This window comes from Anabrus simplex, chromosome 2, assembly GCF_040414725.1.
Source record: "Anabrus simplex isolate iqAnaSimp1 chromosome 2, ASM4041472v1, whole genome shotgun sequence".
NCBI classification, from domain to species: Eukaryota; Metazoa; Arthropoda; class Insecta; order Orthoptera; family Tettigoniidae; genus Anabrus; species Anabrus simplex.
Genome location: NC_090266.1, coordinates 1,054,294,196 through 1,054,317,529, shown reverse-complemented (window position 1 = coordinate 1,054,317,529; position 23,334 = coordinate 1,054,294,196). Strand labels below are relative to the sequence as shown.

Here is a 23,334-nt window from a genome sequence, read left to right as displayed (position 1 = left end):
ATTTGTTTGTCGGATGGGGACGTATAGCCTTTGTGCTAACCTCACAATGCTATTCGATAGAAGAAGGGGTATGTGTTACTACCCTCTCCCTTATAACATGTTATTTATTTTATCTATAAGAGCTATGCGATAAGGAGGGGCATCTATCTGTCGGATGGAGATGTTAAGCCTTAAGCAGTCCACACGATAACACAGATGCATTTGCGAGAAGGAGAAGTGTTCATAGTTATTTGTTTGTTGGATGGTAACGAAAAGCCTCTAAGATAGTGTAGGGAGGGAGAGATGTAGCAAGACGATGCTGGGAAGGGCATCTTGCCATAAAACTATGCACTGTAAGGTTAGGCCTGCATTTCCAGTCCTCTCTAACAGGATAGAACCTGTACATTTTGCTTGATCCCTGTATTCATATTTAGACTTGTCCATAAGGAGGCAAGTCATGCTGTGTCGTCACATTATTTGTCGGTTGGATAGAGACGTAAAGCCTTGAACTGGGTCAGGACCCCACCAATATAGCGTCTGTCAGATAGTAACGTAAAGATATGTGCAGACTGCACACCTAAGTAGTCTGTCGGGATGGCGACGTAAAACTTAAAAACAAAATGGCGACAAGAATAGGTACAGCAGGAAACAGGATTGAACTAGTTTTTGCGTAATTAATTTTATCTTATTATCTTCGTTGCGTTATAAAGGGCATCCCGTAACCTATCCATAAAACTAGGACAGACGAGGAGGAGAGAAGGCATCTATCCTTAAAAACTAGGGACAGATGAGGAGGAGGGTATCTATCTATTGGTAGGAGACGTAAGGCATTAAGCAGACCTCACAATAATGCAGGTGCACAACTAGGTAGAGATGCTTTTAGGAAAAGAGGAAGTGTGATCATAGTTATTTGTCCATCGGATGGGGACGTAAAGCCTCCAAGATGGTGTCGGGAAGGGGCATGTCGAGAAAGGCAGCAAGCCTTAAAACTAGGGTCCTCTGAGGATATGCCTCTCTAAGATGGTGTCAGGGAAGGGGCATGTCAAAAAGGGCAACTAGCCATAAAACTAGGGTCCTTAGGCCCCTCCAGGATGGTGTCAAGAAGGGCAGCTAGCCTTAAAACTAGGGTCCTTAGGCCCCTTCAAGATGGTGGCGATAGAGACATGTCGAGAATGTCAGCTAGCCTAAAAACTAGAGTCCTTAGGCCCCCTCTAAGATGGTGTTGGGGTGGGGCATGTCAAGAACGGCATCTAGCCATAAAACTACGACCCTGTGAAGTTACGCCCCTCCAAGATGGGTGTCGCACATGGCTAAGTCCCGTCAAGATGACAGCAGTGAGGTTAGGGTTCGTTTCAAAATTTCGCCCCTGCACATGGCTAAGTCCCATCAAGATGACAGCAGTGAGGTTAGAATCAAATTCTGCGCCACACACCTGTTAAAAGCACATGGTTAGGACCTGTCAATGTGGCAGCATTGAGGTTAGCCATGTTCTCTTTTCCTAAATTTCGCGCCTGCATGTAGCCAAGTCCCATCATAATGGGAGGGCCGTTCAGAATTCCGCGCCCAACACGAGAACATGGTTCCGATCTGTCAAGATGATAGCAGTGAACTTAGCCATGCACACTTATTCAAAATTCTGCACCAAAACAAGTGCACGAGGTTAGGACCTGTGAAGATGGCGGCTGTCAGGTTAGCCACGTTCAATTGTTCAAATTCCAAGCCCACGTGGCCAAAAAGAAAGTAAGGTTATGACCTGTCAAGATGGCAGTAGTGAGGTTAGCTTCGTTCACTTGTTCACGAAAAGTAAGTTTAGGACCTGTCAGGATGGCAGCAGTGAGGTTAGCTACACCCACGTGCTCAAGAAAGTGAGGTTAGGGTCTGTCAAAATGACAGCTGTCAAGAGCACGTGGCCATGTTTGTACACACGTGGCCGTGACGTCATGGGGGCAATGATTTTGGCCGGGGTCAATTACCTCGGGTGCTGACTCAGCACAAAAAATGCTGACAAGGTGTTTTACAACCCGACCAGCCCCTCTACTTTCCCGGAATGTCTGTTTTGGAACCTGTTTCTGCCTTAATGTACCTATACATATCCTTCCATTTTACACTAAAATTTGTATGACTGCCAATTATGCTTGCCATCATGTTATCCTTAGCTGATTTCTTCCTTTAATTTCTCCTTACTTCCACAGCCATTTCTGACTCTATTTATTTCCAATCTGCACCTGCACCCCTTTATTTCTCTTTTATAATAAGGTGGGTCGTTACCATTCATTACCACTTTTAAAGGTACAAACCAATTTTTACATTTCTCAACAATTGCTTTAAACCCATCCCAGAGTCTGTTTACATTTTTATTTACCACTTTCCGCTGATCATAGTTACTTCTTTTAAACTCCCTCATTCCTGCTTTATCAGCCATATGGTACTGCCTAATAGTCCTAATTTCAAGGTCTTCCTTTCTCTCACGTTTACTTTTAACTACGACAAAAACAGCTTCATGATCACTAATACATCTATTACTTCGGTTTCTGTATAGAGTTCATCTGGTTTTATCAGCACCACATCCAGGATATTTTTCTCTTTATTTGGTTCCAGCCCTTTCTGAATCAGCTGTCCTTCCCATATTAGCTTATTTGCCATTTGTTGGTCATGCTACATATCATCCGCATTACTTTCCCAATTGACATTTGGTAAATTCAGATCTTATAGATGTTGATTCCCATAGGGAATAGGTGTGCTAGGTACCAACTGATGAGCCCAACCTAGCACATGAGGGCGAAACGCTGGCAATCAGGAATGAGTTAGCTGGAAAATTTATAATGTCCAATAACAGACCATTTATATTGGTATTTTAAAATTCAGATCTCCTGCTACAATCACATTCCTTTCCATATCGTTTCCCACATACCTGTTTATCTTATCAGATAATTCTGAATCAGCGTCAGCGCTACCCTTTCCGAGTCTGTACACTCCAAAGACATCAAGTTGCCTATTATCTTTAGAAATGAATCTTACACCTAGAATTTCATGTTTGTCATCTAACTTTTTTGTGGCTTACAAATTCTTCTTTCACCAGAATGAATACTCCCCCTCCCATCATTCCTATCCTATCTCTGTGATACACACTCCAGTTCCGTGAGAAAATTTCTGCATCCATTATATCATTTCTCAGCCATGATTCAACTCCTATTACAATATCTGGTAAGTATACATATCTATTAAATTACTTAATTCTATTCCTTTCTTTACAATACTTCTGCAGTTCAACAGTAACATTTTTATGTCATCCCTAATTGATTTCCAGATCCCTGTACCCTTTATCACCGCTCTCTAGACCGTCACGTTTCCCTGAATGTACCTCCCTATAATCCTTCCAAACAAATTTCCTAATTTATACGTACCAGTGCGGTTTAAGTGAAGGCCATCTGAGTGCAGATCCCTTTCTCCTGCCCACCCACTGGGATCTAGAAATCTCACTCACAGTTTCCCATATACCCACTCCATATTCTCATTTAAATCCCCAATCACCTTCCAGTCAGTATCCCTCCTACACATTATTCCACTGATAACAATCTCTGCTTCCTTAAACATTACCCTTGCTGCACTTACCAGATCCCACACATCCCCAACTATGTGGGTACTTACACCAGCTTGCCTTATGTTGTTGGTACCGAGGTGAAACACTACCACCTTCCCCTTCCCCTCCTCCTTCTCTTCTGCTTTCCTCAAGATCTGCCTCAACCTAATTCCTGGATAACACTCTATCCTGTTTCCCTTTCCTCCACATACTTTCCCCACATGTCTTAACAGTGGAATACCCCATGACCAGAGCCTCAACCCTACCCACATCATTTAATCCCCTCTCCTCCTGGACAGCCCTCTCTTTCCTGACAGCTGCTGAAGCTGCTTCCTCCTCCGTTTTCTCCCTCCCATGATGCTGTTCCACCTGTCTTTTCGTATCCTCTACTCTACATTTCCCTTCTTCTTACTTCCACACATCTCGGCAACAGTTCCCTGCTCCTCATCTTCCCTCTGTTGTTCTACCTGTGGTGACCTGTCCTGAATTCTGATCCTGAATAGAGCCCTTAGCCTGGAATCTCCTTCCCCTTAGAACATTTGGTAAATTTAGATCTCCTGCTACAATCACATTCCTTTCCATGTAACCTTATCACCGCTCCCTAGAGCACCCCGTTTCCCGTATTCCACAATTCCCCCCTTTCCTTCCCATCCCTCTTTTACACCTACTGTATCCTGTACATTGTTTGAGGGAGACCTTCCTTCCTTCCTTCCTTCCTTCCTTCCTTCCTTCCTTCCTTCCTTCCTTCCTTCCTTCCTTCCTTCCTTCCTTCCTTCCTTCCTTCCTGTCTTCTGAGAGAATTCTAATTATCTCCCTCAAACTCTCCAACTCCTTCCTCATACTCCTCAGTGCCTCGCCACACCCACAGTTCCTACACTTGCACTACTTAGTCATTCTTTATGGAAAAATGAAAAGAAAAGGAAAATTAAATTACTTGTTATATGCAAAAAAATGAAAGGAAAGAAATATAGTCTTGGATAGTACACAAAGATCACACGAAAATAAGGTAGTTAATATACTAGTACGCTACAGTACTACTTGGTCGTACTCTATTTTTATCCTACAACACCACAACAGGATAAAAACTGCCATTAATTACTGAATACTGAAAGGAATACATAAGAATTACACAATTCTAAACTGCAGTTAAGCCTATCCTAATAACAACTACAGAATTCTAGTAACTGAATTTCTACAGATACCTCTACTATACTACAAAAATATTTTACAATAATAGAATAAGCATGCTAATTTTTAATAAGATATTACTCCATACTACTGTACAGTACACTACAATAAATTTAAACTCTTCCAGATGTATCCTAAGTATAATAACGTATGTTACTTCTAAGCACAAACAGAAATGAAAACTAAGCATCAGGTAAGTTGTACATGTCTGTGTTCTCTCTTTTTTTTTTTTTTTTTTTACAAGTTGCTTTGCGTCGCTCCGACACAGACAGGTCTTATGGTGACGATGGGACAGGAAAGGGGTATGAGTGGAAAGGAACCGGCCATGGCCTTAATTAAAGTACAGCCCCAGCAATTGCCTGGTGTGAAAATGGGAAACGGAAAACCTAAGTAGCATAAAGACCTGCTGCGTCTTAACCAGAGCCCCTTTTGCCACCACTTTTCAGAGTTCCTGAAGGGCCTTCACAGCTACCGTAGCGGTCCCAGTGTCCTCGAAGTCCCCACTGTACTTCACCCCTACAGGCAGTCCCCTACCTTGGCTGTCCAAACTCCTTATACCAGAGGAAGGAATTCATTTATTCACACACATTTTTTATTTACATTAACCTGCACTGGTCGAATGCCCTCTAAAATTTCATTTATTTTCTCTGTCCCTGTTTATTCTCTTCTTGAAAAGGATCAAACACTACCCCTGGTAAACTGTTCCACTCCTTTACACCCTTCCCAATGAATGAAAATTTACCCCTATCGCTTCTGCTATAATTCCTTCTAATTTTATATTTGTGGTCAGTCCTGCGGATATAATTATTTTCCATCTGAAGCCTCTCACGGATATCTCCCCATGCTTCTTCTCCTGGATAGGCTCTATATAATCCTAAAAGTCTAGTTTTCTCCCTTCTCTTACTTAAAGTTTCCCACCCTAGTTCCTTTAACATTTCTGATACACTGCTCTTTCTCCTGAAATCCCCTGTTACAAATCTTGCTGCTTTCTTTTCTTTTATTAGGTATTCTTAGTGAGGATCCCAAACACTGTTTGCATATTCCAATAATGGACGAAACATACTTAACTAACTTTTCTCTTTTAATTCTTTGTTGCATCCTTTAAGTAGCCTCATTATGACATGTAACGATCTGTATGCTTTCCCAACAATGTCATCCACCTAAGTATTTGCACTTGCCATCTTTTGGGATAACTACCTCATCCAAAGTATATTCAAATTCAGTTTGTAAATGTTGTAACAGTTGATTTGCCTCCATTAACCTTCATATTATTTCCTTCAACCCATTGTAAAGCCACTAGCAAAAAAAAAAAAAAAATGGTGCTGAAGTGCAGGGATGGGTTCACAGATTAACCAGACCAAAAATAAATCCCTTGTCACCCATGCATTCTTCTGTCCTTGATAACATGCAGGAAGCACAACTGATTTGAATGCACACAGTTTGTTGGCCATCCCCACAACAAGCAAACAATATTTAAGGTTTCTGCTTTCATTAGCGCAAGGCATTATGGTGATCCTTCCTTTCATAATTTTATTTCCAGGGGTGGCCATCTCTTCTGAAACTAGAGTCTGGGCAGGCAACATATGCCAAAACAGGCCAAATTCGTCAGCCTTATAGATTTGTTCTGCATTCAAGTTTCTCTCTCACGATTTCTTTAAACTCTCTTTGAAATGGTTTGATTTACACCTTGAGAGTTTTTTATCTGTAATTTTGAAATGTCTTATAACTATGACATTATTTGAAAATGCCTTACCAACCTTTTATTCACACTAAAACTTAATGCGGTTCATCATCATTTGACAATGGACAATTTGAGTTTTATCACAAAGCTCCCATGAGCATTGCAGCACTCATGGGAATGTGTAACCATAAGGGTATTATGTGTGGTTATAGTGTGTCTGTTTTTACGTTTAGTAGAAAATGAATGCACTTACTTGGGTTTTTAAATCCAGAAGTACAGAAATTTGTCACTGAATTAAATATTTTTCACTGTGCAAATTACTGCACCAGTTGCATCTACAGTGAATTAATATATTTTGTGACAAAACACCACTGTTTTTAACTGCAGATTTATGAAAATGTTTGGTATTTCTTACCAGCTTCACAGTTTGCTTAAGTAATTTCTTCTTGCTGACTATTGCTTCTTCTTTCTTCATGAGTTTTCTATGGGATGAAGGTACAGGATTCGAATTGTCTTTCTCACTGCCACCACCACCACCACCACCACCACCACCACCACCACCTGTTGAAAAAATTTACCTAACTTACAGGTTCCCACACAAACATACACTGGCGAAAGCCAAGAAAACATTCTTAAAGATAAAACATTGGTAATTTTGCTTATTTTTCTAAAGGTGGTAGTGATAAAGCTCTTGTGTGACATGTAGTGGTAGCAGATAAGAATTTGAAGGATGCAAAGACCTTTCACTTAAACTTTACTAAGAGAGAGGAGAAACAAAAAACACCCCCCACACACGCAGATTTATACTATCTGTAACAACTCGCAAAGGTCTAGAATAAACCAATTACATTAGCAATGACCTATAATGCAAAAACAATATATATAAAAGGAAAAGCATCATTACATCTGAAGTTTAAAGGGACTACCATGACATAGACCTGGACACATGTTACCCAATAATTTGCTGTGCCTGATTTATTAACAAACAGTCCTGCAAGGAATTTAACGTAGGGTAGCATATAGTTCATATTTTCTTTCAGGCGCAAATAACTTCAAAGAAGGGTAGTTCATACCTAACCAGAAACAGACCCGCAGTGGTCCACAATATTAGAGTATGCTGTCGAATGTAAGATAAGATTCAGAAAGAAGATAGTATACCTGGAAGTAATGGCATTACCTCTGAATTACTGACTGCTTTAGGAGAAACCAGCATGGTGAGGTTATTCCATTTAGTGTGCAAGATGTATGAGACAGGAGGAGTGCCATCCAATTTTTGGCAGAATGTTGTTATACCTATTCCCAAGAAAGTCGGTGTTGGAAAGTATGAAAACTACCGCACCATTAGTTTAGTATCTAATGCCTGAAAAATTCTAACGTGTGTTATTTACAGAAGAATGGAAAGACAAGTTGAAACTGAGTTGGGACAAAATCAGTTTGGCTTCAGAAGAAATGTAGGAAGATGTGAAGCAATCCTGACTTTACGTCTGATCTTAGATGATCGAATTAAGAAGGGCAAGCCCACATACATGGCGTTCGTAAATCTAGAAAAGGCATTTGATAATGTTGATTGGACCAAGCTATTTGAGATTCTGACGGTGATCGGGATCATGTACAGAGAAAAAAAGGATTATCACTCTGCAGTGATAAGAATCGAGGTCGATGAAAAAAGAAGCAACAATCCAGAAAGGGGTGAGGCAAGGCTGCATTTTGTACCTCCTCCTTTTCAATGTTTGTATAGAACAGACAGTAAAGGAAATCAAAGAGGAATTTGGAAAGGGAATCGCAATCCAAGGAGAGGAAATCAAAACCCTGAGATTTGCCAATGATATTGTTATTTTATCTGAAACTGCAGAAGATCTAGAGAAGTTGCTGAATGGTATGGACGGAGTCTTGGGTGAGGGATACAAGATGAAAATAAATAAGCCCAAAACAAAAGTAATCAGGTGATGCAGGAAATATTAGATTAGGAAATGAAGTCTTAAAGGAAGTAGATGAACATTGTTACTTGGGTAGTAAAACAACTAACGATGGCAGAAGTAAGGAGGACATAAATACAGGCTAGCACAAGGAAGGCCTTTCTTAAGAAAAGAAATTTGTTCACTTCAAATATTGATATAGGAATTAGAAAAATGTTTTTGAAGACTTCCATTTGGAGCGTGACAATGTATGGAGGTGAAACATGGACAATAACTCGCTCAGAAAGAACGAGAATAGAAGCTTTTGAAATGTGGTGTTCCAGAAGAATGCTGAAGGTGAGATGGATAGATCAAATCACGAATGAAGAGATACTGAATTGAATTGGTGAGAGGAGATTGTTGTGGCTAAATTTGGCAAGATGAAGAGATAGAATGATAGGACACATCTTAAGACACCCAGGACTTGCATTGGTTTTCGAGGGAAATGTAGGGTTAAGAACAGTAGGGGTAGACCAAAGTATGAATGTGACTAGCAGATTTGAGCAGATGTAGGATGCAGCAGTTATGTAGAAATGAAAAGGTTAGCACAGGTTAGGGTGGCATGGAGGGCTGCATCAAACCAGTCTATGGGCAGCAACAAGAACAGTTACAGAAAGGGGATGGAATAAGTTAAAGAATGAAAAAAATGTTAACAATTTGTAAATTATATTGTAAGTTTTCAAAATTAACAATAATAGAATCAATACCCTCTAATGTACAATCTCTAATCACAGATTAGGCTATAGATAGAATATGCATGACCTAGATTCATCAAGACCTCGTAGGCCTGTTCTATAAAACTCAAATCTGTCTTATATCCTGTGATTGAGAAATCCAAACAAGAAAAGGCTTAGAAAAATATCATAATCTAATTGAATGACAATGAACTGGTGGATTAGTATTGACAGGATTTTGAGAAGATATGTCTTAATACATAATGCAAGGCTTTAGTTTAGACCAATAGCATTAACAAATTTTTAAAACATGGAAAAGAAAATTCTCGTCGATTAACAATTTTACAAAATACAAGACCTAAGTTCGTAAACCTATGGCACATAAAGAATCTTTACATGAAATCAAAAAGACAATTTTCCATGTGACGAGATGCAATACCTAGGTTTATATGCCTGCGGTACCTGGAGGATTTTTACATTAAATTAAAAGGGTTTTTCCCTCATCCAAATTCTAGCATTTAGTTGACATTTTAGATTTTAGCACAACAATGAGATATTGTAACAATTCTGTGTGCAAGACAACAAAGGGGAAAGGAGACACAGCTGACGGCAGAGTATAAGCAAGACGCTACAGCACCATCCATTTTAGGGCTAGTTGCTTCGGCAAGTGAGTTGTTACACACTCCTTAGCAGATTCCGACTTCCGTGTCCACTGTCCTGAACAGTACCAAAAGAAAAAGAGGTTATACTTGTAAGTTACATTCCTAGATAAAGCACAATGTAATTTACGTTCATGATTGTGCTTCCACTGACCCAATTCTTAGTTTACAGAAGTCCAGGCTGGGTTGTAGAGAAATGATAAATTCAACATTCAATTCAACAAAGAACATCTTATACACAGTTCATTTTGCACCAAAGCAAAATTTACAGGAGTTTTTTGGATGTTTTAAAATACATGTTGCGTTACATTACCTGACATAGATAGGTCTTATGGCAACGATGAGACAGGAAGGGGCTAGGAGTGAGAAGGAAGCAGTCGTCCACGCAGTTGTGAGCTTGTATCCGAGTTATATTGGGTTCGAACCCCACTGTTGGCAGCCGTGAAGATGGTTTTCTGTGGTTTCCTATTTTCACACCATGCAAATTCTGGGGCTGTACCTTAATTAAGGCCACAGCTGGAAACCACGTAAAACCATCTTCAGGGCTGCCGACAGTGAGGTTTGAATCAACTATCTCCCGAATACTGTATTCGAGTCTCACTTAAAATTGACAATTCATTTTGACGTATGAGAAAAAACGAACATTTGTCCAGAAGAATTTTGAAAAGGAGAATGAGGACTGTATTTATACTTCTTCCTTAGCCGGGCCGAGTGGCTCGGATGGTTGAGGTGCTGGCCTTCAGACCCTAACCTGGCAGGTTCGATCCTGGCTTAGTCCGGTGGTATTTGAAGGTGCTCAAATATGCCAGCCTCATGTCATTTAAATCTAAGAATTTCATTTTTGTCCGTATTGAACTGATAATGGAAGATAGGAAACTTAAAAGGGTCCACCTTTTCAATACAAAGAAATGTTATAGTTTATTTACAACATATATTTACACTTGGAACTAGTTTCGACGCTGTTTGGCGTCATCTTCAGCCAAGTGTAAATATATGTTGTAAATAAACTATAACATTTATTTGTATTGAAAAGGTGGACCCTTTTAAGTTTCCTATCTTCCAGCCTCATGTCAGTCGATTTACTGGCACGTAAAAGAACTTCTATGAGGCGAAATTCCGGCACCTTGGCATCTCCGAAAACCATTAAAATGTAGTTAGTGGGATGTAAAGCGAATAACATTATTAATTTTATTATTATTTTGGGGATATCGTGGAACACAGAGGTGTAAGAAGGTGCAGGCGTTAATGGGTGGATAGAGAAAAGATCAAACTTTAATTTAAAATTCTAAAATTTGAAATTTTATTTTTTTCCTAGTTTTTTGTTTTCTTTTCAGATCTTAAGTTTTGTTAAACAATAATATATATTAGTTGGAAATACATAGGGGGAGCTCTACAGCTCTAGAAACAATAATTATTTGAAATCAGGTACAGTAAGAGTTGAGATAGATAGCTCAAATATTACACCATTCCCAAGAGCATTGCTCCAATTAATTACAAAAAAGAATATGGGGCTCCAAAATTTACAACATTAGAAAGAGCATCTTTACTCCACACAATTACTCTCTAGGAGGTTTTTCTCCAAAATTTACAAGATCCAGACCTCTTAAAGGCACAATCTACATTTTAAAAAGCAAAGCAAAGTCACCTCCGTACAGGCCATGAAGGCCTTTGGAGGAGTGGAAGGTAAAGGCTTCCACCATTGTTAACCTCGGCATGTGATGGGGTAGAGTGGTTAGCTCTATGCCCGGCCGCCTTTGCCCCCAGGAATTAACCTGGTTCTTATTTTTGGTGCAGGGTGGGTGAACCTGAGGGCCAGATGCACCTCCGGAAGTGGAAATCTCGTTTCTTAAATTTTACGACTTCCTGACGGAGATTCGAACCCACGTCCTTCCGGGCGAACCGAGCACGCCTTTACCGCCTCGGCCAGGCAGCCCCTACAATCTACATTAAAAAAAAAAAAAAGGTTGTCACTGCCTTATCTGCTCAACAGTCTGAGTTACATTTAAATCAGAAATTAAATAAGAGAAGTTAACTTTAACATAGATAATAAGTGCCCATTCTACATGGCATTATTATTGGCTGAAAATCAAAATGTTAGGGGGTGAACACTTGCACCTCTTCAAAATTTAGAGGAACATAATTAAAAACCCTATGTGGGCTTATGGTCCAACGTTACAGAGGTGAAGCCTATACTACGGAGGTGACAAGATGGAGAGAAAATTTAAATTTCAAAAGGAAGGGAGAAATTTTTAAAGTTTACGAACTCATAGTCACCTCAAAACCAAAATTGAAGGGGAGTAAAAGAGGGTTCCCTCTCTTTATTCCCTAAGTTAGACTATGGTCTTTAGACTTGTTGAAAAGTTACATGTAAAGAGTAGCCTACATTAAAATAGGATTTTGAAACCTTCCCCTCGAGTTAGCTTTCTGAGACCATTACATGATTAAAAGATGTCTGCCATTATCTTGAGCTGGTGGACCTTCCTGAGATGGACGAGACAAGCCCTCCCCTGCCTCCTCTACGAACACACACTACTGCTGGACTGGAGCGATTGAAAGACAATATGGCCTAAAAGATCCCAGCTTTTATAGCGGAGAGGAAGGTTCCAGAGCTCTCTGGGCCGAAGTCCTGAACGCACAAACAGATTTGATTGGTTGATTAAGTAAATTTCAAAAATTCCTTATTGGTTAATTTTTAAGGCCGGCGGGAAGAGATAGAACCTTAGAACCCTAAAAACAATATACAAACAATTCAGTTTTACCAACTAATGACTACAAAATGTCTGTTGTAAACTAATTGTCCATCCTCTCACCAGAGGGAGCACATAAGTTGACAGTAGAGACATCTGACTATAAACCTTCAAATTTCTTCCACTAGAAGTTTCACAGTTCGTATTAGAGATGGCCTTCTAAAAGGCACTTGTTTTAAATGTACGGAGTTGGTGTACCTCCAGTACAATTATTATTATTATTATTATTATTATTATTATTATTATTATTATTATTATTCCTTGCTTCGACAAGTGCACTGCCAAGTAATTTCTGCTTGAGATATATAAGTCCCATTGTTCAGTAGTTAATCGAATTTACAGGAGAAGTTTAACAGGTGGCCCATAGTCGAAAATGTAAAGTCTCTTTCTATCTTCTTACCTCAGAAATCAGGTTGATACTAATAGTTGGGATACCAATTCCCTATTTTTAAACAGCACCCCTGCCTCTACATTCGAGCCACCAAAAACAGTCACAAACATAAAAGTTTTGTTTGAGAAGACTCTCAGCATATAGTTCTCGAGGTAGGGTGGAAATGAGGGTAACACACACTGAGAAAATTTGAGAATGTAGTAGAGCTGAAGTCAGTGACATCAATGAGGGCTTGTGTTTGTGGCTGTACGTTCAGTCAGAAGTTGATATTGTGCAAATGTGGGGTAGTTTAGGTTATGGAGTAAAGCGGTGAGTAGCAGGTTCGATACAGCAGGAAGCGGTGAAGGGTAAGTAAGATCGTCACACCTGTACAGTTTTCTTTGTATTGGTACAGCTCTGGTAGGGGTGGTTGGGGTGTTCATATTTATGATGCTCTTGGTGAAAGGATGTTAAGGCATGTTTCTCACTGTAACTTAGTGTTTATAAACTCAAATGGAGTGATTCCCCAAATCGTACTTCAGACAAACCAGTCAGAACTTAAGTACACGGAATCCTCATAGCATTAAAAAATAACAGTGTGTCTGCACTTGTCAGCCAGTTACTAGACACAATACATGAATATCAGACTTCAACATTTACCTGTAAATTCTCCTCATCTGCTTTGAAGAACACTCCCTTAATACTAGAATATTATAAAATACTGACAAACACTATACTTTAAAGCAGTGAAAATTTTAGAGAACAGGTACAATTCAAATAACATGCACTCTACCACCACATTATGTCTAACAGTAATGTTGAGAGACTGGATATCCTGTCCAGGGAGTCAGTTGCTGAGGACATTTGTTCACAAAATGACTGAAGGCACTCTAGCGAGAAAATTTCATCATTAACAGACAATAGTTCATATAATTCCTTGTAATTATGTTAATTGCCATGTAATTGAAGACTACTGTTACTACTACTACTACTACTACTACTACTACTACTACTACTACTACTACTACTACTACTACTACTACTACTACCACCACCACCGGGCGAGTTGTCTGTGCGGTTAGACGCACGCAGCTGTGAGCTTGCATCCAGGAGATAGTAGGTTCGAACCCGTGGTTTCCCATTTTTACACCAGGCAGATACTGGGGCTGTACCATAATTAAAACTATGGTCACTTCCTTCCCACTATCGGCAGCCCTGAAGATGGTTTTCCGTGGTTTCCCATTTTCACACCAGGCAAATGCTGGGGCTGTACCTTATTAAGGCCACGGCCGCTTCCTTCCAACTCCTAGGCCTTTCCCATCCCATCGTCGCCATAAGACCTATCTGTGTCGGTGCGACGTAAAGCCCCTAGCAAAAAAAAAAAAAAAAAACTTCCTTCCCATTCCTAGCCATTTCCTATCCCATCGTTGCCATAAGACCTGTCTGTGTCAGTGTGACATAAAGCAAATTGAAAAAACTACTACTACTACTACTACTACTACTACTACTACAGTTGAACCTGAGTTATACGTATATCGAGGTGAGGAGCAGATTTTACATATAGCTGAGAATTACTGAGAAATAAGTTAACAGTATAATTTATACATGATTCTTCTAATTTATCAGGTTGGCGGCATTATTAATCAACATTTTTGATTTTGCACCCAATTTTTAAAAATTCATCAAATAATGCCTTCCTTCACTAATCACTGTGCAAAGTGAGGTGTAAGCAATTCCTAAATCTCCAACTATTTCAATTGTAGTTTTATGTGGATTATTGTCCACTTCTGTTATAAATTTTACTCTTTCGTCCAGCATGTATAATTTTTCTCACGTACGGCAATGTACAATTTTTACTGAGAGAACTGCAGTTTTTAATAATCTATGTGGCAAATATCAGCCCTCTGCATCATTTTAGTGTGTCTTTTTTTTTTTTTTTTTTAAACCTGCTTACAGTTAAAACGGAAGCGTGTCCCTTGTCCTGAACATGTGTCTCGTAATCTTTCTACTTTAGCTTTATGCTGCACGGTCACTTCACATGACCTTCGCTGGACCACCACATGCAGTATCTGAAACTGAAATCCAGCCACCAATAGTGCTGACTCTAATATATTGCATTTCTAACTCACCTATATTTTGATCGGAGGAAATGCATATGTCGGCAATATTATTTTAATTTAGTTACCTACAAATAAACTGCATTTAATGAAAATATATATAACTCTGAATTATGTATAAATGGTTTACATACAAATGAGGTTTAACCTGTAGGAACGTGCGTATGGGTAAAAATTACTCAGGTGAAATTGAATTGTACTGTATATTTCAGTTATTTCCAATGTGCTCTTCAGGCCTCCTCTCTCAGTACCTTTCAAGTGAGCCCTTCCAAATGTTATGACAGTGAATCAGCTGCGCGGCTTTGATAGTTCCGCTCATAGTGTAAGAGAGACATTGACTGGATAAATTTCACCTGTGCATGCACTCGTACATTTCAGAATGCCATTCTTATTTATTGTTAACTACTTCGTTTTTAATGGATGATACAGTAAAGTCATTATTATTATTATTATTATTATTATTATTATTATTAAACAAGTGTACTTTATAGTATGTGTGCGGTTTACACGAAATTGTAGTGTATTTCAGAAACTGAAGATGTATCACTCTATGACACAGAACAAAAAATTATAAACCAAGGAAGACAGTGACTTCGTGGCTAGTGATAACATCCCCTGTAGGTGGGGGATGCAGATGAAGAATTCACCCATAGTATCCCCTGCCTGTGTTAAGAGGCAACTGAAAGGGGCGACCAAGGGATGATCAAATTAGAACCTTGAAACTACTTGTGATTAGTACCATGCGGGGAACACCATGGGTTGCTTTTACTTGTGCGTAATACCACTATGTTGGGTACCAAATAGGTTTGTGATTAGTAGCAAACGAGAGCGCGACAGTTTTTACAGTACCTGTGATTAGTAGCACTATATGAGCGACACCATGGGATGAGGGAACCCATGCTTCTGCCTTGCCTAAGATTAGTACCCCCTATATGAGGAACACCATGGGATAGTACGAGTCCCTGTGGTTAGTACCGTTATGTGATGAAAACCATAGGGTTGCGTTGCCTGTAAATGGCGCCGCAATGTGCGAAACAGCGTAGGCCTGTAATACGTGTGCGAATTTCATTACCTGTGAGTAGTACCATGGTTCTACTTTCCTAGCGATAAGTACCATTGTGAGGGGCCGCTGACTTGGAGTTTGGACCCCTTTCGACTACAAGTATCATCGAATGTCCATCCATTCATTCTTCGTCCTCACGTTTTGAATTGTGGTCAGTGGATGTTTTGGGACTTTTAATTTGTCATTTCATTTCGTTTCATTTTGTACCATTAGGGGCTTATGACCCAGATGTTAGGCCCCTTTAAACAACAAGCATCATCATCATCAGCTAGTGGTGACTGAGAAATTGACAGTTTCAAAGAAAGTGATCAAGCACGTTCCTAATATGTTTATTTCCTCTATCTTCTTCTTCTGTGAATCTTTCTTGAGACAGGTATCTACTGGACAGCCTCCATTATTCTCTGTCTTGAGCATCTTGCTTCAGTTGTTCATAGCTTCTCCCTTGTTTGACATCTGTTAACATTCCAAACCTTCTCCTTACTTTTCTTCCTTCTATTTTTCTGTCCATCACCCTCTATTGAAGTCAATTTCTATGTAGTATGTGACCTAACCAGGATATTTTCCTCTTCCGTATCGTTTTCATCAGGTCCCTCTTCTTGCCTATTTTTCTTAGTGCTTCATCATTTTTCACTTTATCTGTCCACTTCACTTTTTCCATTCTCCACAACCATATTTCAAAACTTTCCAAATACTTTGTTTCTTTCTTAATGTCCATGTTTCAGCTCCATACGACATTACACTCCACACAAAACACTTTGCGAACCTCTTTCTAAAATCAATAGGGATTGCCTTAGATGTCAAAAGCCCTCTCACCTTTCTGAAGGCTTCTTTTCCCATAGATATTCTGCTACTTATTTCTTCTGTACAGCTTCCATTCCATGTCAACAAACTTCCCAAGTATCTGAATGACTTAACTTGTTCCAATTTCTTTCCCGCTAGTGTTATATTAACAACAATCTCCTCCTTTCCTATTCTCATCACCTTAGTCTTCCCGATGTTTATCTTCATTCCAAACTCTTTGCCCACTCTCTCAATATTTTCCAACATGACTTGTAGATCTTTTTCTGATTCCACTAATACCGCCATATCATCTGCATATTTTATTGTCTTTATTGGTTCTCCTCCCACTACAATGCCTCTTGCTTTTTCCAGGGCCTTCTGTATCAGTTTTTTGGCATATATATTGAACAGAGCCAGTGACATGCAACATCCCTGTCTCACTCCTCTTCTGATACCCACTTTGTTTCATATTCATCTACTCTAATCATCACCTTCCGATTCTTATACAACTCCTTAATCAGTCTTCTGTCTTTCCAGTCTACTCCAATATCTTTCAGAATCCTCATCAGAATGCACCAGTTCACTCTGTCAAACGCGTTTTCCCAATCAATGAAACATATATACATTTCCCTATTCACTTCTAACACCCTTTCTGCAATCATCCTTAGGCATCCAATTGCATCTCTGGTTCCTCTTCCAGCCGGGCTGAGTGACTCAGATGGTTGAGGCGCTTGCCTTCTGACTCCAACTTGGCAGGTTTGATCCTGGCTCAATCCAGTAGTATTTGAAGGTGCTCAGATATGTCAGCCCCGTGTCGGTAGGTTTACTGGCACGTAAACGAACTCCTGTGGGACAAAATTCCGGCACCTCGGCGTCTTCGAAGACCGTAAAAGAGAAGTTAGTGGGATGTAAAGCAAATAACATTGTTATTTTATTATTGGTTCCTCTTCCCTTTCTAAAACCAAACTGGTCATCTCCCATATTCTCCTCTATTTTCTTTTCTATTCTTCTCAGCACTATCTTGGTCACTGCCTTAGTAACATGACATATTAAACTAACTGTTCTAAAGTCTTTACATTGTTTAGCATTAAATTTCTTTAGTAAGGGAACCATGATGGTCCTAAGATCTTCTGGCCAATTGCCTGTATCATATATTGTGTTCACCAGATTGGTCAGTCTAACTATTCCTCCATTCCCTAAAGCCTCTTATGCTTCAAATGGTATTTGGTCACAGTCCATCGCTTTCCTTTCCTTTAGGTCCTGGTTTGCCTTCTCCACTTCCCATTTTTCTATCCTTGGTCCTCTGGATTCTTCGTCGCAATCCTGCTCATCCTCCAGTATCATTGTCCCATGATCAGCTTGATGATCATATAGATCCTTTATGTATTCCGTCCACACCTCCTTACTTTCTTCTAAACTTGATGTCATCTTTCCGTGTTTGTTCATTATTCCTTGTTTGCTTATCTTTCTTGGATTTCTCCTCATCAAGCTCCTTGCTGTTCGATACATCTCTTCTATTTTTCCCTCCTTTTCCAACTTTTCTATTTCTTCACATTGGTTTTTCATCCATTCTTCCCTGGCCTCGTCAGTTGTTCTTCTCAGCTCAATGTTTAGTTTTCTGTATTGTATTCTTCCTTCATCTGAGGAGTCATTTTTCCATTTCCTCCATTCATCCATTTTATCTAACACCTTCTTCGTTATCCATTTCTTTTTATTTTTTTTCCTTCCGACTCTACCTACTTCTTCTTCTAAGGTTTTTACTATTGCAGTCCTGATGGTGAGCCATTCCTGTGATACATCCATATTCATTCTCGAGTTTTCCAACTTTTCTTCATTGTTTCTTTTATAAGACCCGACGTTTTCATTCTTCAGTTTAGTTACGTCCCATTTCCTTCCAGGGTGTTTATTTCTGACATGTTTCAGTCGTGTTCTTATATCTGCCACTAGCAAGTTGTGGTCTGTATTTGTGTCTGCCCCAGGGAATGTTTTAGCCTTTTTGATGTTGTTTTTGAACCTTTGATTGAGTATAATAAAATCTATCTGATATCTGGCTGTATCACCTTCCATGTATCCTCTTCCATGTGTACAGCCTCCGTTCATGGTTCTTAAACCAGGTGTTAGCAATCCAAAGGTCAAGGCTCTTGCAGAAATCACTTAGCTTTTCTCCTCTTTCATTTCTTCTCCCTAATCTGTAATCTCCGACCACATTACTCTGTCTTCCACTTCGCACTACACTATTCCAGTCTCCCATAATTACAGTTCTTACTGGACCTTTTCCATTCTCCTCAAACACCTCCTCTATCTGCTCATAAATCCGGTCTACCTCTTCCTCGTCCGCATCCGTTGTACGCATATACACTCGAATGATCAGTGTATCAACAGGATCACTCTATATCTTGATTGCCAGTACCCTGTCACTTACAGGGATCACCTTAGTTATACTACTGTCTAGAACTTTTCTATACAGTAGTCCTATTCCTCCTTGCCTGTGTTCTCCTCCCTTATAAATCATCTTGTAATCTCCACATACAAGCTCTTCTTATCCTTCCCATTGCACTTCACATAATCCTAAAATACTGATGTCATATTTCTCCATTTCGCTCTCCACATTCTCTAGTTTAGCTTTCTCATTCATCGTTCTGACATTCCAGGTACCAATCCTCAACAGTTGTGATTTCTTCTTCTTCTTCCCATTCCGCTTAATCTTCAAATCACACGGTTCTCCTGATACAGCGCCCACCTGGAGATCCGAATGTGGGTGTATTACTCCGGAATTGAATTTCTTCTCTGGAACAGCCATATACATGGATTTTGTCGAGTGGGACAAGGGATACTACAAGAGTCTTTAATGTGGTGGTTTCCCCTTGCCTTCCGCATCCTATGCCGTTGACTTCCAATAAGTTCATCCGCATTTAGGGGTGATTCCTCACCCCAAGGACAAGAGGGTGCCCTTTTCTCCCCCCGCTCATCCACCCTCCTAGAAGTCTGTTGGCCCTTTGTAGAGGGGGACCACTTATACCGGTGGTCGTTGGGTTTCTTTAAATTGTACTCGTATTAATCCCCGAGTCCGGGGTTGCCTCTACCGCCATCTCCACCTTACCGAAGTTCACCTTCTCCGCTGTAAATGCTGTTGAGGTCTTCACTCGTAACCCTGAGCTGGGACGCATACCAGATATTACACACCGGGTCAGTGTGCTCTGGGACTCACATAGGCAGGGGCGCCACTTCCTGGGTAGGGCTGCCTCCGAAGAGGGTCCCTACCTGCTACCTTTATTTCCTCTATAGGAATTAGTAATTGACAATTGTATTCTATTTCAAATACTCAAGTCATCTATAAAGCAAACAATCTCATCTCGAAACCAGCATTCCTTCGAAATTGCTTGAAAATGCTGTCCTTGGATCTTAAAAAGAACTTATGGCATTGAGAAGTAAAAAACTGACTCCACCAAGAAATCTCCGAAATCGTGTTCAGTGGCTTTCTGGTAAATCTGAGGAAGGTAAAAGCACAGTCCTCAGAAAACATCAAGCGGGAAGATGTGAAGACCATAGAAGTAAAGTGGACAGACAAACCACAAAGTGTTCTGTAATGTGCAAAATACTAATTTGCCGGGAACATGTAAAGCCATTGTGTGGTGAACAATCATCATGAAGTAATGAACCAGGAGAGAAGTGTATTCAAGTCTGATCTCTGAACATCCTCTACAGTTCTTACACTTTGCTCTTCCCTCTACTCCCAACGGGTGTTTATCATATGTGACTCTTTTATACAGAAAATGTTTAATATAAATGATGTAATATAAACAACTGAGTGATGCCAGTGTATGTGTTATGAGAATGTGGATATTTCAGTATCAGTTCTTATCATCACAAGTTGCACCTTGTCATAATTACACCAAAACTATTACAATTGATTTACTAACTAAATGTATCATCATCTACTCTAATCTGTTAGTCCTATTCATACCTTGGTTTACCCCTGCCGTTTTTACCGCATACACTACCCTCATAAACCAACTGAACAAGTCCTGGGTGTCTTACGATGTGTCCTATCATTCTATCACTTCTTGACAAATTTTGCCAAATCATTCTCTCTCCAGTTTGATTCAGTATCTCTGCCTTTGTGATTTGATATATCATCTCACCTTCAGCATTCTTCTGTAACACCAGATTTAAAAAGCTCCTATTCTCTCTCTTTCTGAGCTAGTTATCATCCACGTTCCATGTCCATAAAATGCTACGCTCCAGATGGAAGTTTTCAAAAACATCCTTCTAATTCTTATATCATTGTTCGAAGTAAGCAAATTTATTTTCTTAACAAAGTCCTTCCTTGCTTGTGCTAGTTTGCATATTATGTCATCAATACTTCTGCCCACAATCTGTAACAATATTCATCTACTTCCTTTAAGACTTCATTTCCTAAACTAATATTACCTGCATCACCCGAGTTTGTTCAACTGCATTCCATGACTTTAGTTTTGGATTTATTTATTTATTTATTTATTTATTTATTTATTTATTTATTTATTTATTTATTTATTTATTTATTTATTTATTTATTTATTTATTTATTTATTTATTTATTTATTTATTTGCATCTTGTACTCCTTCTCAATGTGTCCATACCATCCAGCAATTTCTTTAGATCTTCTGCAGACGCATATAATATAACAGTATCATTGGCAAATCTCCGAGTTTTGATTCCTTCTCTTTGGACTGTGATTCCCTTTCCAAATTCCTCTTTGATTTCCTTTACCGCCTGTTCTATATAAACATTGAAAAGAAGAGGGGACAAACTACAGCCTTGCCTCACTCCTTTGTGGATTGCTGCTTCTTTTTCATAATCTTTGATTCTTATCACAGGAGACTGATTTTTTTCTATTTTTACATATTGTAGATAATTTCTTTTTCTCGGTATCTGATCCTGATCATCTTCAGACCAAATGAGTTGGCTGTGCAGTTAGAAGTACACAGCTGTAAGCTTCAATTTAGCAGATAGTGGGTTCACATCCCACTGTTGGCAGCCCTAAAGATGATTTTTCATAGTTTCCCATTTTCACACCAGACAAATGTTGGGGCTGTACTTTAATTAAGGCCATGGCCACTTCTTGCAAACTCCTAGCTCTTCCCTATCCCATCACTGCCGTAAAACCTGCCTGCGTCACCGGGTGAGTTGGCTGTGCGGTTAGGAGCGCGCAGCTGTGAGCTCGCATCCGGGAGATAGTGGGTTTGAACCCCACTGTTGGCAGCCCTGAAGATGGTTTTCTGTTATTTCCCATTTTCACACCAGGCAAATGCTGGATCTGTACCTTAATTAAGGCCATGGCCGCTTCCTTCCCATTCCTAGACCTTTCCTGTCCCATCGTCGCCATAAGACCTATCTGTGTCGGTGCGATGTAAAGCAACTAGCAAAAAAAAAAAAAAAAAAAAAAAAACCCCACCTGCCTGCGTCAATACAATGTAAAGTAACTTGCAAAAGAAAATTTAAAAAATGATGATGTAGGGAGAGGTGAAATGCAGTGTCGGCATCATCATCATCATCATCCCTCAACATCCTGAGATGCAGGTCACCCATGGGTGTCAAATAGAAAGATCTGCACTAGGTGAGCCAAACATGATGTTCTACACTCCTAGCACTAAAAGCCATACATTAAATTAATTACCGAGCAAGTTGGCTATGTGGTCAGGGTCACGCAGCTGTGAGCTTGCATTCTGGAGATGATAGGGTCAAATCCCACTGTCAGCAGCCCTAAAGATGGTTTTCTGTTGTTTCTCATTTTCACACCAAGTAAATGCTGGGGCTGTACCTTAATTAAGGACGTGGTTAGTTCCTTCCTTTCCTATCCCATCATCGCCGTAAGATCTATCTGTGTTGGTGCGACGTAAAGCAAATTGTAAAAGAAAAATTATATAAATAAAGAAATAAATAATAACTGTTAAATGCTCAAGTAAGTTACATAGAATCCTGACTAGAGTTATAGAAAAACTAACTGCTGAATTGCTTATTTTCTTTCTTACATTTTTGCAATTTGTGAAACTTTTCTGTGGCATAAACCTAAGATTGATCCTGGTACCATTTCATATACCTTCCATGCTGGCCAAATGAACTGCTTTAATGGTGGTGTTATGTACTTCTAACCTGAATTTTGGATCCATGTACTATTGCTTAATACTGTATTCCAATGCATTCCTTTTTTCTCATTCAGATAATATTGATTTGTTCATTTTTGTCTTGCAGGTTGCCCTACAGACTGTAGCTGCTTTTGTGGAATGGGTTTCCATTACACACATTATGGCTCAGGATGGACGACTGCTTCAAATTCTATGTGTGTTGCTTTGTGATAGAGAATTTAGAATTCCTGCTGCAGAATGTCTTCTTCAGGTGATTTTCTTTCTATCATTAGTTATTGCTATCTGATAGGTGTTCATTTACATATGTAGAGAGAAATGTTTACTTGAGAAATATCAGATTGAACAGGAAGTATAGATTGTATACTAGAGTTGAGAGGACTTAAATTATTGCCTGGTAACTGGTTTTCTGAGC

The 23,334-nt window shown here is 39.5% G+C and overlaps 1 protein-coding gene across 2 annotated transcripts in view; it reads left to right on the top strand.

Annotated features, from left to right (window-relative positions):
• Positions 1-23,334, top strand: part of Ranbp21 (exportin-5-like protein Ranbp21) — a 417,228-nt gene that overhangs the window by 102,363 nt on the left and 291,531 nt on the right. For both annotated transcript variants that reach the window (XM_067141992.2, XM_067141993.2), the window contains exon 5: positions 23,029-23,172. In XM_067141992.2, coding sequence (XP_066998093.1) covers positions 23,029-23,172 — 144 coding nt within the window. The remainder of the gene's footprint in view (positions 1-23,028; positions 23,173-23,334) is intronic.